General features: G+C 46.9%; 1 protein-coding gene across 12 annotated transcripts in view; it reads right to left on the bottom strand.

The window, feature by feature from the left end:
* LOC120533088 (calcium/calmodulin-dependent protein kinase type II subunit delta) overlaps positions 1–17,838 on the bottom strand; it is a 145,034-nt gene that overhangs the window by 50,951 nt on the left and 76,245 nt on the right. For all 12 annotated transcript variants that reach the window (XM_039759752.1, XM_039759750.1, XM_039759753.1 and 9 more), the window contains exon 3: positions 3,103–3,162. In XM_039759752.1, coding sequence (XP_039615686.1) covers positions 3,103–3,162 — 60 coding nt within the window. The remainder of the gene's footprint in view (positions 1–3,102; positions 3,163–17,838) is intronic.

Here is a 17,838-nt window from a genome sequence, read left to right as displayed (position 1 = left end):
GCGACTGAAATTGGCGCATCTGTTAACCCTTCGAACACCGGGTGGGCGCCTGAGGTGAGATGACGAGGAGATCGCCTCATACGGCAGCTTTTAACCTGTTTTTATTCTTTAACATTACGAAATAAAAATAAGACCTGTCAAGTATGTACCTGAAGAATTATACACGCATGTAGGGTCTTATTTATACACCCCCTTTTAAAAATGGAGAGAAACAATCGTAATTTTTGTTGGCACAACGCTGTCCGCAGCATGTCGGCACATTACAAGTATCCGAGCATGAAAACTGCGCCTGCACCTTTTGAAGCCATAAGCCTTTCCAATGGTATTAGGGTTCATTTAACTGATATCTATCCAGGATCTGCAAAATTAAAAAATAATTCATCAGACAGGGGCGACCTTAAAAACGCGAATAGCGGAAACATAGCAGCTTCCGATTCTTCACAGCCCAGGACGTCTGCAAAGTGGTCAGCGCACCACGGCCGGCCCTCAAAAGCCCTTTCAATGAAATCCCCATTGCCGAATTGCGTCTCTCAGAAAGTTAAATGTTTCAGGCAGGACATTGAGTAAAACATGTAGAAACTGTTTTTGTATGCCGTATTTCTGTAAAATGACTGAATCTGTGTAACAAATTAAATAATATTGTTTTTTCTGTTACCACAAACATAGCTTCACTCGTCACATAGCTGACTATTTAACGCTCCAGTACAAAAGGCGACTTACAGTGATGGCAATAATTATTTTTTTATTTTTTTACGTATAAACTGCAGCTACATAAATGATATTTATACCCCTAAACTAAACTGACCAGCCTAATATCATCAAAATTCAATGAAATCGAAATAGGGTTATTTCTTACATTTACCCATAATTCCTCTTCAACCTATCGTTGCTATGTAAATAACGCAAAGTTATTATCCAATGAATGCACGACATCAGTTTTTCTAGCCATGGAACTTTCCTTTGGGATGGCAGGAGTTAAGGTGACCATCCGTCCCCGTTTTCCGGGGACAGTCCCCTTTTTCGGACAACTGTCCCCACTCAGAAACATGTCCCCGTCTTAAGATTTCGTCCCCGGTTTCAGCTGGTTCACTTTTTTGAATGTATCTCATCACCACGATAATTTGAACTCGGCGCGCGTGCGCGGTGTTTTGACGGAGGTTATGCTTTACCACATCCTGCAAATTGAAATCACGTGATAAGCTTTGGCTTTGTACTCTGTACTGTTTAGAGTCCCAACTCGTGATCTGTAGATTCTACGCTCCTCTGGCCCCCCCATGTCCCAGTATTGGCACAAAAAATTCTGGTCACCTTACAGGAGTGAACACGAAGGGTAGAATCGTCAACCCACTGACTGCACTGAACAACACGGGGCGGGGGTTTTAACGCGCAATTTAATGAAAGCCCATTTGAGAGACCCTTTGACTTTGAAGTAAATTCTCCTTTAGGGGGGCATTTAAAGTCTTGAGTCGCGGGTCTTTTTAATTTGAATTTACCATGTCCGTGTCTCCTGTTCGACGCCGGTTCGAGGATTATTATTGCTGGATTATTACCTATTCGTGTCGCAGCTGATCATTTTGGTCCCAGTGTTTACGACAGGTCGGTGCACACGCAGATCGCCATGTAGATGTTCAGCTCACACCATTTCGGTGAAGCAGGTTCTGTTAAAGGCGTCCGTCAGAGCCGCTGCCTGGTAAGAGTTTTCTAAGTTTGCTCCGTGCCTTTTAGCTGGCAGGAGGGCGCTTGAAACGAGCAAAACCGTGCGGGATGAAGCGTTTCAAATGTTTTTAACGTCTATTTTGCGTTTTACTCTATTAATGCGAATTTTCTTTCATTGCTTTATGTTTTATTCCAAAAGTAAAATGTTTATTTATTTATTGTCTGTTGTTTAGAGAATGCTCTGTATCGTTACACCTGTATAGCAATACGTAATATATGTGTGCAGGGATCAATCCCAAATGCGGGGGTCGACGATTAGAGGGGCAGCAAAAATGTACTTTGACTCTGGCGGCTTTAGTCCACGCGCCGGCTCCGCCAGGAGGCACGCTATTGGCTATCAGAAAAAGGAGGCGTGCACGACTGTATTGGAAAGACTGCACGCAGTCGCATGCGCATTGAATTCAGTTGTTTAAACTGACAGGCCGTTCGCACGCAGACGCATGCGCAGTGAGTTGCGGTCGTTTAAACTGACAGGCCTTTCGCAGTTATCGAGTCTGGCATACCCTGCAACTAAAAGACTTGTAATTTGTAACTTTAGGTTGAAGGCATGCACTACCCAACAATTATGATTTTTTTTAATCTGTTACTGTCCTCAGATTGTTTGTATTGAATGTCGAGGAGAAAAAAATGTAATCTCATGTTTTCATGCAAAACAGAGGAAGTTTCTCCTATAAATGGTTTAATGGGGCTAAAACTGAATAACAGCAAATCAATACTATAACATAAATAAAATAAAATCTAAAGCATAAAGCCCTACACCTAACATGAGGTGTGCACTCTCATGTTCACAACACCGAAAAACGCAGGCACCTTTTACTAACACCTTGTTAAATAAACAGAAAAGCAGAATTAGCTTTGAGCTGTCTGGTGACTCGGAAGTAGTCAGGTGGCACTCCACATGCCATGCGATTGACTGGCGTCTCATCCCGTCCCACATCATGCCCAAGCCTGAACTGGATGGAGGGACAGGCGTTTTGTTCTGAACCTCCTCGTCACCTCCGCCGTGCCATGTCCTGCCCTCGTCTGTCGGCTTCAGATCAACTCCATGCCACTTTCAGTTTTGTCTTGTCGGGTACCCAATCCTCACCCTGCAGGCAGAACTCAGACAGAGCAGACCCGTCTGAATAAAAACCTGACCAGTTGTGTGTGCCAAGGCCTCTACAGCACTGCCAGGTATTGACTTCTTGACTTTTATTGCGTTTATTTAATTTCAGTTATGGACTCCGATGATCGCAGATTGTCGGGTTAAGTACAGCGAGGCGTGCCAATGACCTGCCATGGAGAAGATGGCACACCAAGGAGAAAAAAAAAAACACATCCACGCCTCAAAGTATTAAACCCAAAATAAAGCAAAAAGACCAAGAGGAGAGGCGTCTGCCCACTTACCGATGTTGGGGTGCTTCAGCAGGCGGCAGATTCTGGCTTCTCTTTCCAGTTTCTGGTGGTCTAGAAAGAATAAAAAGAAACAGAAGACACGGTCACTCAGTGAGGGAGAAAAACCAACTGCCCTTCAATCGACAAGTGAGCACAATGCAGCTGGCATCAGTGCCGTTGTTGCCGGGACGCTGGGCACAAGCACCCTCTGTATTAGACCAAATGGAAACAGTAGGTGCCAGTCCAACCACATGTGTGCCCACGCTGGCTGGTTGACCTAACTTTAGGTGGCACCTGGACTTGACGCATCCACCCATTCAGTATACTAACTCAATCAGCCCAGTGGATGGCAGGAGTCACCCCTTAAGTGACACCCATATGCATGCCCAGGAGGCCCCTGTGCAGAAGTGTGCTGCCAGTCCATCCAGGGGGCCCACTTACTGGGCACATTCAGAGTCGCCATGCTGTGTAAAAGCAATGGGGCAAAATTCATCCTCCTATTTTATTATGTCCAGTAGAAAGCAGGAATCAGCCCTGAATTGTGTGCCAGGCCCGTCAGAGGGCACACCCACATGGGCAAACTTGTCAGATGGCCTAACTGTCCCCCACTCGTCCAAGTCTCTGTGTTCACCTCCACAGTCCCACTCTGAAGTGAGCGCCCACCTGCTTGCCCGTCTCTCACAGGGCACACTCACATCAACCAGCCCACTGCGCCAGTTTCAATTTGCAGCATTGCCCCAATGGGTGCAGTATGCCCTGTTGGTGATGGGTATACGTTTGTAACAAAACTTGGGACTTACATACAGTATCTGGTTTGTAAATGCGGGGTCCGTGTCTTTAAATGGCATTGCAGGGATGCTGAGGGGGCTTGTGGGAATTGTAGTGTGTGGCTGTAGGCGCCATACGCATAAAACTGCAAGAGAACAATGGGCAGAGCTTTTGGATTTTTCAGTTTTTCCATAAATGCAGTCGTTGGCAGCACCCACTGGCATCTTACTGCGCCACCATAGTGCCACCCTAGGTATTTGCTGCTTATTTATTTTGACATTTATTTCCGCTGCGTTTTGTTAATGCTTGGGTGTTGGGGTGCAAAATAGTGTGGGACTGAGATGTTGGCCACCCATTTTACCAGCGCAGTGTGGCATCAGTTGTCACCCCCCCGAAAGTGGAAGTTTGTCAAAGATTATCCAGTCTTCCCGTCTGAAGGGGGGCCCTGCGCTCCATCGATTCATTTCCTAAAGTTGTTTTAGCAAAATAAACGGAGGTGAGACAGCCACCTACAAGACTTCGATTTTCGGTGCGTTGGCATCGACGTGGTTTCCACAGGGGGTGGTCTTGGCATTATGTCTGTCAACACACACAACGACTTGGCCTCCCGCGGACCAGTTTTGTCAAAATGTGGGCCCCTTTATTGTTCAAAGAGATCAGTCGAGGCAGTTCGGGTGTCGTTGAGATATCACAAGCACATCTTTGAAATGCCAGAATCTCCCATCGAAAAGCACCAGCGACTCCGCCAAGTCGTCGGCATTAAAGCAGGTGAATTATTCGGCGCAAATGCACTTTGCCTTTACGCGGTTACACCAACTTGAATGTCCTCCTCTTCTTCGCCTCCGACAGCAAACAGATCCCCAGTACGAGTTCACAAGACACCAGCCCACTGCCTGCGCGGGTGGCAAAGTGGCCGCCAGGGGCTGTTCACGTGCACACGGATGGGCAATCCTCTGTGTGCCAGAGCAGCGGGACACACGCGGGGAAAACTCGGCATCCGCAACTCGTTTGTGCTTCCTGAAGTCTTCTTGGCTGCTCGTGCCCACAAACGGAAGACAACGAGGGCATCAGCCTCCCACTCCTCTCGATGCTTTAAGGCATGAGGGGCAAACGAAACTGCCAAAGTAGAAAACGCACTCCGGGAAAACTCGAGGCTTTGTGCGTATGAATGACGGGCCCTGCGGCGTGTAAGGCGCCGTGCTGCGAGCAAATCAACGCGTCCTCCGTGTTCACCGACCTCATTGATCTGAGCAGACAGACAGACAAGCCATGTCCAATGGCGGAAATTGGGCTTTTTACAGAAGCTCACACAATCTCTCAACATTAAACAGGATGCATGTCTGTCTGTCTGTCCGTCCGTCCGTCCTCTATACAATCCCACCCCCTTTGACCAATCCGGACCACCTCTGGCATTGTTGCTTTCTAGGACCTTATGGACAAGACTGACTACTTTGGAAATGAATATTCTTACCTGTGTGCTACGGGTTTGCACAACAGTGCCACCTGCTGGCTCAGAGTAGGCATTACAACCCTACACACTTTGATCAACCGGGACCTGCTCTGGCACAGCTGCTTTCTAGGACCTTATGGGGAAGACTGACTACTTTGGGACTGAAAATATTTACCCTGGGGGTCCCTGTTGGTTTTTCTTTTTCTCTCTTTTTCCAATTTGCACATCAGTGCCACCTGCTGGCTCAGTGTAGGTAGTACAATCCCACCCCCTTTGACCAAGTTGGACCAGCTCTGGCACAGTTGCATTCTGGGACCATATGGACAAGACTAACTGCTTTGGAAATGAAAAATATTTACCCTGGGGGTCCCTGTTGGTTTTAATTTTTCCAGTTTGCACATCAGTGCCACCTGCTGGCTCCGTGTAAGTACTACAACCCTACACACTTTGACCGACCTTGACCAAATTTGGCAGAGTTGCTCTCTAGGGCCATACGGACGGACGGACTACTTTGGAACTCAACATTTTGACAGCGGGGGGTCTCTGTGGGTTTTATTTTTTTTCTCCTGTGTGCTACGCAGGTCTGTGCAGTCGGTTCACCAAACCTTCAACTCCGACGTCTCTAGTTTGTAATTCGACTCGTGGACTCACCATGCTGATTGAAAGCCCTCAACATACGAGACACGAGGCCCTTCAATCACTGCCAGGCTACATTTCAGCACCCTAATCTGTTAAAGCTCGGCCTGCTCATTCTTCGCCATTACTGACTACGCTGGCTCATAAACGAGATTACACCTGGCGTGGCAACGCTTTTGATGTTTTCCTCGTCTCCTTTTTGTTGTTCACCACGTACACCACTGACAGGGCTAAGCAGGCGACAGGCCATCGTCCTCCTCCCCGTTGTGCTTCACTCTCACGGTTAGAGGACGTCTCGGTGCCGCAGCTAAAGGGTGCAGGGAAGGGCAGCCAACGCTAAGCCGATCATGGAGGATGCAGGCCTGATCCCTAAATTAGTTCATGTCTCATCTACGAGGACGACTAAGCTTCTGTCAGCTCCTCTTAGGTGAAATGAAGTGACCCGAGCCTCTTAAAAAGCAAAAAAGAAATGGCTGTGCGGTCAGGAATATTGAAAAATACAAAATAAAACCCACACTCTGCCCACCTTCCATAGGCTTGGGCAGTTGGCAAGTAACTCACCTCTGCGTTATTAACTGCACTTTCATTAAAGGATCAATATAGGGATGCCAGCTGGGCTGCGCATCTCGGGCAGCTTGAAATCCAAGTAATCAACATGGACCGCAGCATATCAAGTGTTAACATTAGCAGGGCACCTTCCATTGGAATGTATTTTGTAAAACACAAAGTAACAAAATTCACTGCATTAGTCATTCCAACAGATGGCGCATCACAGACAACTGTAGTAATAAAATGCATTACTGGAAATGTTTCAGATGCTCCATCTGTTGGAATAGTAATAAAATGTACTGCATTTGCCATTCCAACAGATGGCGCATCACAAACATTTATTCAAATAAAACGCATTACTACAAAAGTTTGTGATGCTCCATCTCTTGGAATGGTATTAAAATGCATTGCATGTGTCATTGCAACAGATGGCGCAATACAACATTTACTCAAATAAAATCCATCCATCCATCCATCCATTATCCAACTCGCTATATCCTAACTATAGGGTCACGGGAGTCTGCTGGAGCCAATCCCAGCCAACACAGGGTGCAAGGCAGGAAACAAACCCCGGGCAGGGCGCCAGCCCATTGCAGCTCAAATAAAAGGCATTAAAAAAAAAAACAGATGGCGCATTACAGACAATTGTAGTAATAAAATGCATTACTACGAATGCTTCTGATGCTCCATCTGTTGGAATAATAATAAAATGCAATTCACTTGTTATTCCAACAGATGGTGCATTGCATTTATTCAAATATAATGCATTCCTACAAAAACAACAAAATGCATTATTACATATGTTTGTGATGCACCACCTGTTGGAATGACAAGTGCAATGCATTTTATTAGCACAAATTCCAACTGTGGGAATGTGAGAGACAGCACCCAGACTGGCACAAAGACACTCCTAAAATCCTGCAGGTACAGGTCAGAAGCTTCAGTTCATGATCACACTTAACACTGGAATGGGGTGATTTGTCTGTGGCACGAGTTCTGGTGCCAGGCAGGCTGCTTTGAGTATTTCTGTACTTGCACAAATGACAATCTCTAGAGTTTACTCCAAATGGTGCAAATCACAAAAAAACACTCAATAAATGGCACAGGCCCACCAAAACTGGACAACTGAAGACCAGAAAAACGTCACCTGGTCTAAAGAATCTTGATTTGTGCTGAGGTAGGCACACAGAATTTTGAATTTGTGCAGTCAACCTGCCTTGTGTCAACAGTTCAGGCTGGCAGTGGTGGCATGATGGCGCTGGTTAATGTTTCCTGGGCACACTTTTGAGTCTGTTGATACCAATCATCCTGTTTGAGTCTTGTCACTGACCATGTGCATCCCTTCATGGCCACAGGTCTCCCATCGTTTAGTGGCCACTTCCAGCATGATGACACACCATGGCACAAAGCAAAGTGGCTTCATGGACACGACAAGGAGTTCAAAGTTCTTCAGTGGGTCAGAAAGCAACTGAGCATCACTGGGAGGTGCTAGAGCAGGAGATTCACTGACAAACAGAATAGTAAGTATTAAAACATATTGCACTTGTCATTCCAACAGATGGCGCATTGCACCATTTATTCAAATAAAATGCATTACTGCAAATGTTTGTGATGCACTCACTATCTTTTGGAATAGTACTAAAACGCTTTCCACTTGTCATTCCAACAGATGGTGCATTTCAACATTTGTTCCAATACAATGCATTTCTACAAAAAACAAAATGCATTATTACAAAACTTTGTGATGCTCCATCTGTTGGAATAGTATTAAAATGCATTGCACGTGTCATTCCAACAGATGGCGCAATACATTTATTCAAATAAAATGCATTTCAACAAAAACAATACAATGCATTACTACAAATGTTTGCGAGGCACCATCCTAGAACAGGAGATTCGCAGCGTGAATGTGCAGCTGGCAAAAAAATGCAGTCATGAACAAGCGTCGTGCGATTCCTTCTCGGGTAACGTTACAGCTCATGAATTTATAGGACTGAGAATCGTGAGTCTCGTTTCCGTGAAATGATTCAGCACATAAGCCAAATAAATGAGAATCATGCAATTTGTTCTTGACTTTTCTTTGAAGCGCATTCACTTAGAATGTATGAAGCACCTATTGCAATAGCCATGTCTGTCTGTCTGTCTGGCTGGCTGATCATCCACAGGAAGCAACTCAGCCACTAGTAGACTCATCTTGTTGAAATAATAATAATAATAATAATAATAATAATAATACATTTTATTTATATAGCGCCTTTCCCATGTGGCCCACTTATTCTTCAAGGACTCCCCATCCCATAATATTAAAATCTCCAACTGAAAGACAAAGGTGAATCAAATGAATGAGAATCTCCTGACTCGTTCTCGGGTAATGCTTCAGGTTCAGGAATTTATATCAGTGAGAATTGTGAGACTCCTTCTCAGATAATGAAACGGTTTGTGAAACAAATGAACGAGAACGAGAATTGTGTGCCACAGGACTCTTGACCAATGAATGAAGGGGAGAGGCGGCTCTCCGACAGACGCGTGTCCCCATGTCAAGTGCATCCTGTCTGTGGACTGCGTTCGTTTTCCAGAGTTGTTCGTTTTGATAAAACTGTGCACGCTGTGAGCCTACGACTGGATGACTTGACATGTGGATCATGCGGCATGAGCAACATGACATTTTTCTTGCGGACGTTTTACTTTGTTTGCGCTCGTCCAGCGGTGGTCACCATTGGCTCCATTCCGTCAGACACTTTATGTCTGTTCTCCACGAAAACATGAGAATAATTTTTTTTTTTGCCATACCTTTCAAACTGTACGGGGTTAAATAATATATACAACAAGACCATCTTTGGGTGCAGTGTTCCTTAAACGAAACCGAAATTGCTCCGTGATACTGAAGGTTATGGAAAATGAATGTTTGGAAATTTGAGATTTGCTCTTTTCTACTGACACACCTCTAAGACGAAGCTTGTATTAAAAAGGTAGGGGGTCCAAAACTTTTGCACAGTACTGTATACAGGTCAGACCGCAGCTCGCTATGCCCGGGTTATGATCGTCAACATCTTCAGCGGTTTATTTGCTGACGTCGCAGACTTGGCAGGTCTTTAAATGGTAAATTCTTTATTGATTGTTTTTCTGAAGGTGGCACGGTGGCACAGCGACTCACAGTAAGGAGACCTGGTGCGGGTCCTCCCTGCGTGGGGTCTGTATGTTCTGCCCATGTCTGTGTGGGTTTCCTCCCACAGTCTAAAGACATGCAGGTTAGGTGGACTGGCCTGTGTGTGTGTGCCCTGTGATGCACTGGCACCCTGTCCAGGGTGCCCTATGCTGGCAGGGATTGGCTCCAACCCACTGTGACCCAGTTCAGGACTAAGCAGGGTACAAAATGACCGACCGATTGCCTGCCTGTTTTTTTCTCAAGCCAGTCATCTCTCCTGTGAAAATGTTGCGCTGGCAGGGTGAATGTCAACTTCTGACACGTCAAGGCGGCACTCAGAGCCGTGAGAATCCCCACGGGCGGCTTGGCGCTCTGCCACACGATGGCTCCGGGGCACTCACTGCTAAATGAGCAGCACTGAAACACCCACCGCTCCCCACTCCATCAATCATTGTGGACTCTGACTCTCAATTCTCATCAACAGGAATGTCGCCGGTGGGCTTGTCGCGCCCGCTGCACTCGGTCCGGCCGGTGGAAAACGCGGCGCTGAAAGCAGAGAACGGCACACGAATATCCAGCTCACTTTATGAGACGCTTAACCGACAATCGTGCGGCTCTGGTGAACCCTCTGAGGGCAGCAGCACTGAAGGGTGGTCACCAGTCAATGAAGTGTCTGTGTCGTGACCCACTCATCAAGTGCTCGCCTTTGATCTTCAGATTTGATCAGACAGACACGACAGAACTCATTGACAACATGTGGGCCATGGTGGGATTGCAGGTGGGCCGCACCCCCCCACACCACTCCTGGATGAGCCCCCACAACTCCCACCCTGATGATTGCTGCTCAATTCACCAAGGAGAAAAAACACTGAACTGACACCTCCGGTGGTCATGCTGGAGACCCCAACTTCACAAAATTCATGGAGGGGAACACAACCCCCCCACCCCATGCCACCCCACCCTGTGATGGGTGACAATAAATTCACAGTGGGGGCAGGGTGGGAGGCGAGCACACTGGCAGGACAAAAACTGGGTTGTGGCACCACAAAGGTTGGGAAACACGGCAAGAAACAGACGGCAAAGGCACTCTATAGACAGACAGACTGGCAGCAAAGGCGCTATATAGACAGACAGACAGGCAGAAAAGGTGCTATATTGACATGCAGACAGACAGGCAGATAGCAAAGGCGCTATATAGACAGGCAGATAGCAAAGGCGCTATATAGAGAGACAGACAGACAGACAGGCAGAAAAGGCGCTATATAGAGAGACAGACTGGCAGCAAAGGCACTCTATAGACAGACAGTCAGACAGACAGATAGCAAAGGCGCTATATAGACAGGCAGATAGCAAAGGCGCTATATAGACAGACAGACAGACAGACAGACAAACAGCAAAGGCGCTATATAGAGAGACAGACTGGCAGAAAAGGTGCTATATAGACAGACAGACAAACAGCAAAGGCGCTATATAGACAGACAGACAGACAGGCAGAAAAGGCACTATATAGACAGGCAGGCAGACAGACAGGCAAACAGCAAATGCGCTATACAGACAAGCAGACAGACAGAGAAACAGCAAAGGCGCTATACAGACAGAAAGACAGGCAGGCAGACAGCAAAGGCGCTATATAGACAGGCAGGCAGAAAAGGCAGATAGCAAAGGCGCTATACAGACAGACAGGCAGGCAGATGGCTGCTATCCTATCCATCTAATCAGAGGGTCGCCGTATCAGACGAGTGTGAAAGACCCCTTTACATTCTCCATGCTGAGGGGTTTTCCCAGTTCGGCCACAACACTGTGCCTTTAAGAGCTCCGAGTATGGGAAAGGCGCTATGTAGATAAACATATTTATTATTTTTAGCGCCTATTTATCTTCTGTCCTCAGACAGTCACAGAGATGGCACGTCTGATTTGGCGTTACTCTGTGCCCAGCCGTGCCACGGCTTCCTCTTTTCTCATAAAGCCCTGACCTGACCTGATGACCTGCAGATCAGTCGCCGGACTTTCTCAGATTTCGTCATCACGATGGCACTTCTCGGGACAGGATGAGCGCATGCAGGCTACGCCAGACGAGTTAGAGAAGGTACGGGTGGGGTGGCACAGGCAGTGCAGGCAGGCACTGTGACCCTCAATGGACTGAGTTCGGTAGCACGGGTTCCAGAACCTTCTCAATCCATTTCAGGGGTTGAGGGCACCAAAGACCACCTGACCAGGATTGGACACAAGTCTACACACACACACAGTGCTGAAAAAGCAAACCCAAATTTGAACACGGATGGTACCGGCAGTGGCGGATTTTCAGAACCAGTATACCTCTCAATCCCACTCCTGTTCCCTCAACCCTCGTTTTGGTTAGTAGACTTCACAAAATTAAACTACACACAAACACGGGATCAGAACTTAATGAGGGGACCCGCCCCCTGCTGCATCGACTAGCAGAAAGAAAGAAGCTTGTCAAGAAAATCCACTCACTTGAACCCGGGACTTGTGTGTTCGACGGTTTGGGGGCTCAGTGGCACCCCCTATAGGTCACTAAATATATACACATATGAAGCGAGATTGAGATTTATGGCTGTTCAGTTATGCAGGAGAGGCGTTGTGTGACTTTCTAGTGCCCTTCTCGACTTGACTTACTTTCTACTTTTAGATCCTTGAAGACGAATGTGGTGATCGCCGGAGTGCACAGCTTCACTTGATTTGTGGAGTTTTATTTTTGGTGGCATTCGCTTGTAATGCATGAAGCGCCAACTGCCATAGCCACGTCTGTCTGACTGTCCGCATGAAGCAGCTTGGCTGGCCTCCGGTAGACTCACCGTGTTGAAATGTGGCCCACCTTATTCTTCAAGGACAAAATCAAACGGGTCGCACTGCGCGGGATTTCAAAATCTCCCACTGGCGAATCTGCCGGCTCGTCTATTTTGAGACTTCAGCTTTGTACTTATGCCAACTTGTAGATCTTCTTCCTCTTTACTTTAACCTGCGACAGCCCCTACTGAGAGCAAACAGATCCCCAGTACAAGTTAATGGAACAGCAGCAGACTGCGTGCACATTTAGGGCGTCAGGAGGTGTTTATACACGTGTGGGCGGAGCCATCCTCAGTCGAGACGTCCGGCGTGGCACAGCAGCAAGTTCTTCTGTGTGTCTTGTATCACCAGCACCCGAGGTCTGTCCTGTGATTGGTCCAAACCAAACACCTGTGGAGGACGTGGGTAGAACGGGACTGGCGTAGGCTTCCATCCATCCATTCATTATCCAGCCTGCTATATCCTAACTACAGTGTCACGGGGGTCTGCTGGAGCCAATCCCAGCCAACACAGGGTGCAAAGTGGGAAACAAACCCCGGGTAGGGTGCCAGCCCACCACAGGGCACAGGCTTTTCCAATTTAAATTTCTCAAACTGTCTCAGGACAGAGAGCCTCTGTCAAGCCCCCTTAACAAGAGAGTTGAAAAGTATGGTGACAAACCAGGGTGCAAATCACGGACCGCCAGCAGAAGGGCCATCCATTGTGCAGACGTGAAGTCCTACCAGGAGCCGACCCCTGATGGGGTGCCCATGTTTCACTGACACAGGGTGGCTCATTAGCCTAAGCTGTGGCCTTGAGACGGTGTTCACTATAGAAAGGCGCTATATACCTTAAAAGATGGCCGCCCGAAAGTGGGGAGTACATGGAGACAAAGCCAAAACAAAAAAAGCCAAATTCAACACAGTGGGCTGCCAGCTGAACCCCAATCTTTGAAGCTGCCAGGCAGTCGTGTGGCACCGTAAGCCACGTTCACTCAGATCTGTAAAAACGTAGGCAGGACGCTGAGCATGTTTTCCATTTCCGTACTGTTGGGGTCTGCAGCTGGGTCCCTCTGGTTAGACGTACGTATGTAGGCCACCGGGAGCTTTTCTTCGGATTAAATGAAAAGGAGATAATGAAGGCAATAATCTCAGAAGTGCTCCCTGGCACAGAATAAAGGCCACCGTCTACGGCAGCTCCTCTCGCATTCGGATAAGTCACTCAGCCACGTTACGTAATGGCACGCGCACCGTTCTTTAAAATAGGACTTATGGGAGCGTCCTGGGGTGGGGGGGGATCCGTGGATGGCCCTGTTTAATTGAGCTTAACAACACTGAATGGTTATGACGCTGGAGGCGGGATCACACAGAGACATCGTTGGGACGCCAGCCGTTGGAGTTATAAATGGCAAGGTGAGCTCAGGGGTCGCCTTCTCGTGCGAGGTGCCCTGTCACCGATCTCCAGCTCATCCAATTAGAAACTGTCAATTGGGTCGACTCCGGTCAAGTGCAAACACCACAAAGTCGAGCAGTTTATGTACTTAGGCCACCTGCCGCCGTTCTTATGTGGTGGCAGATTGGGTGGAGCTAAAGGTCTGAGTGGCAGCCAGCAGGATGGGGGTGGGGGGTCATTAGGCAGATGACTGAGTGGCTGCAGGATGGGCGGGGTTAGGGGATAGAGTGGCAGCAGGAAGGGTGGGACCGGATGATTGAGTGGCTGCAGGATGGGCGGGGTTGGAGACCTGAATGGCAGCAGGAAGGGTGGGGCCGGATGATCAAGTGGCTGCAGGATGGGTGGGGTTAGGGGGCTTGTGAGGCATCAGGAAGTGTGGGGCTAGAAAGGTTTACAGGTTTATTTGGTCATCACATGTGCAGAGTACAGTGAAATTAATACTTGTACATGCTAAATAACATGCAGTACATCACCAATGTCCAGCACCATGAATAATGAACATGAAACGTCTGTAATTCTTGACCTGAAAATATGTTTCATAAATGCACACAACATACATTACACATAAATTAAGAGGAGAAGACGAGCTGTTAGTAATACAAATGTGTACGTTTGAGTGGCTGCTGGCTGGGCGGGGTTAGAGACCTGAGTGGCAGCAGTATCACCTTTCTAGCCCCACCCTTCCTGAGGTCACTTAGGCCTTTAACCACACCCAGCTGGTTGCAACTCCTACATCTGGACACACCCAGCAGGCTGCCAATCACACCTCTGACCCCACCCCTCATACAGTATCTCTGCATGACTAATCGCTCCTCTTCATCTTCTTCTTCTTCTCATAAATGTACCTTCAATTTATATTGTGTGAATATCGGACAAATGTCCTGAGATTATTCCTGAAATTCGGAGGTCACGCACTTACACTCACTGGTCAAGGCGCCACACACACCTGCACAAGGTGCCATTAATTAACTGCAGGGTGAAATCCAACAATCGTCCCCAACATAAGCCCAAGTCCTATTTCTGGATGTCTGCTGTGCCTGATGCCCACCCCCATCCCCATATCCTGTTGGGTCTCGGACAGGTGGTCCTCTTTAGTGTTTCTGCAGAGCCCCCATATACTGTGGTGTCCTCATTATTCTGTATTGGGCCTTTGCAGAATGGAAGTGGAAGTGACTCCCTCAAGGTCTCAATGGGGGCTTTTATATAGCGCCTTTCATAATGAACAGTCCTACCTGGAGCTCTGCCAGGCGAAGTGACTCAGTCAGAGTCTCACGGTTAGACTGGTACAGTGCCCAGTCCTAGGTGCCCACCAGCGGGCGTCAGCCGTCTCAATGCGTCTCGGGCATACACATACACAGCCTGCAGCTTTGAAGCACAGAACTTTCTAGATTTTGACCGCGGCACAGCGTCCTCCAAGTCCAGTTTGCCACACAGTTTTTGTGCCACTTAAATGAATGTATTTCCCTTCCACCTCTCTGAGCGAGACCCTAAAAATACCCACATGTCACCACGTCGCTTCAAACGGACTTTTGAATTGGCCACTTTTAGTAACTGCAGCTGTCACTTTTCCTTTGTCACAACCTTTTGGATAAATTCCAGCGTTATTTCAAGGACATTACTGGTCTACATCACTGATGCAGCGTCTTGGTTACAATGATGGCATCCTTCCCCCTACAGAAACACCATCAGTGGGAACGCACCGTTAAAACAAAAATAAAAACCAAAGACTGGCAAGTCGGAGGGGTCCAAAGCAAGTCCTGGGGTGTGGACGGAGCCAAGCCGGGCAGAACAGTGAACAAGAAGGACAATCAAATGGACTTCGTCTCAAACTAACGAGTGACTCGAAATGTCAGGCTGTGGACACACCACCAGTGAAAGGCAGGACGGCACCTCGGCGGGATAAAGAAAATAATAAACAAAAACAGTAAAATGAACGGGAATTAATAATAACAATGCCTTAATAACAAGGTGGTGAAAAATGGGAACAGCACCATCCGTCTAATGGTCACATGCATGTTCATATAAACCCATAGGCACACAATTCATCATACTGGGATTGGGACTGGTGATATGAATAGACACGTTCAGACACAACAGAGACCAGCCGAAGACAGGCTGACACGGAGGTAATCAACGCAGACCTCAGTGTTAACATTTCCACTGCACCTTCTGTTGGAATCCATTTTGTAATGCATGTACACTAATAATAAAAGGGATTGCATTTATCATTCCAACAGATGGCGCACTTCAAACATTTGTAATAATCAAATGCATTGCATTCGTCATTCCAACAGATGGCGCACTTCAAACAACTGTAGTAGTCAAATGCATTACATTTTTCATTCCAACTGATGGTGCGTCACAAACATTTGTAATCATATCCATTGCATTTTTCATTCCAACAGATGGTGCAGCACAAATCATAATCACATCTGTAATCATAAAATACATTACTACAAATGTTTGTGATGCACCATCCATTGGAATGACACACACAATGGATAGGTCTCTGTTATATGTCATTTGGTATGGGATTCGTAAAAGCAGTGCTAACGTCTGTGATGCGTCAACTGCTGGCGTGACAAATTTACTACAGACATTTCTGTCTGTTGGAATAACAGAGACACAGCAACCAGACGGACACGCACATTCACAGACGCTAATTTGTAGTAATAAAATGCACTACTATAAATGTTTGTGATCTACCACCTGTTGGAATGACACATGCAATGCACAGGTCTGTTATATGCCATTTGGTATGGGATTCGTAAAAGCAGTGTTAATGTATGTGATGCGCCATCTGTTAGAATGAAAATTGTAAAGCATTTTATTACTTTAAACGTTTGTGATGTGCCATCTGTTGGAATGACATAAGACATTAAAACCAAACAGACACACAGATACTTATTTGTGGTAATAAAATGCCTTATTACTGTGCCTTGAGCGTGGGAAAGGCACTATATAAATAAAATGTATTATTACTATTATTATTACAAATGTTTGCGATGCACCAGCTGATGCAATGACACATGCAATGCATACATTTCTCTAATATACCCTTGGTATGGGTTTCATAAAAGCAGTGTTGACGTTTGTGATGCATCAACTGCTGGCGTGACCAATACAATTTATTACTACAGACATTTCTGATGTGCCACCAGTTGAAATGACAGAGAGACAGCTTACTGGACAGATACACACCTACAAAGAAACGTGTGTGTAGTAATATGAATTACTACAAATATTTGTCATGTGCCATCTGTTGGAAAGACAAAGACACAGCAAACAAACGGACACACATAGACACACGGACACTTTAATCAGAGTGGATACGGTGGCCTGTAAGGGGTTGGGGGGGTCTCATACCCCAAACCCCAAATGCAGCTTGCACTCCACACAAACCCCGGGTTATTTAAAGAAACACATTTCAGTGCCAAATATCTCTGGAAAGTACTTCTAGATCAGGCATAGCCACATTGGCATAACGGATCCTTCTCCCAATTCCTTTTCCTGGTGGGAACCAAGAAATCCAAGGGGGCAGCCCCACCGGAAGTACAACTCCCAACACGTGTTTTAGTGTTTATTTTTTTTTGTGTGTTTTCATGATAAACTGCATGTGTGAATGAAGCTGGCACAGTGGGAAGTGTTTCAACCTCACACTTTCAGGGAGCAGGGTTCAATCCTTGGCAAACGTTCTAAGTCCGCTTATGCCAGTGCAGGGAGCCTGGCAGCATCGCACACTGGACCCTAATCCGTATGCCCTCTGTGGATGTGCTGCATTGTGTTTGTGTGCTTTGTTGAGCCAAGTGATTTGTTTCTAATTAGATGCCGGCTGTACGTGCAGGTGGCACCGTGACAGGAGCTTTGACCAGGGTCAGTCCTTGGCTCAGTCATTTGCCCTGTTCAAAGCCTAACATTTACTGTAGCAAGAATGGATGTGACAGTCTGTCAATCTGCATTG

This window comes from Polypterus senegalus, chromosome 7 (genome assembly GCF_016835505.1).
Source record: "Polypterus senegalus isolate Bchr_013 chromosome 7, ASM1683550v1, whole genome shotgun sequence".
NCBI lineage: Eukaryota > Metazoa > Chordata > Cladistia > Polypteriformes > Polypteridae > Polypterus > Polypterus senegalus.
This window is presented reverse-complemented; position numbering and strand designations above follow the sequence as displayed.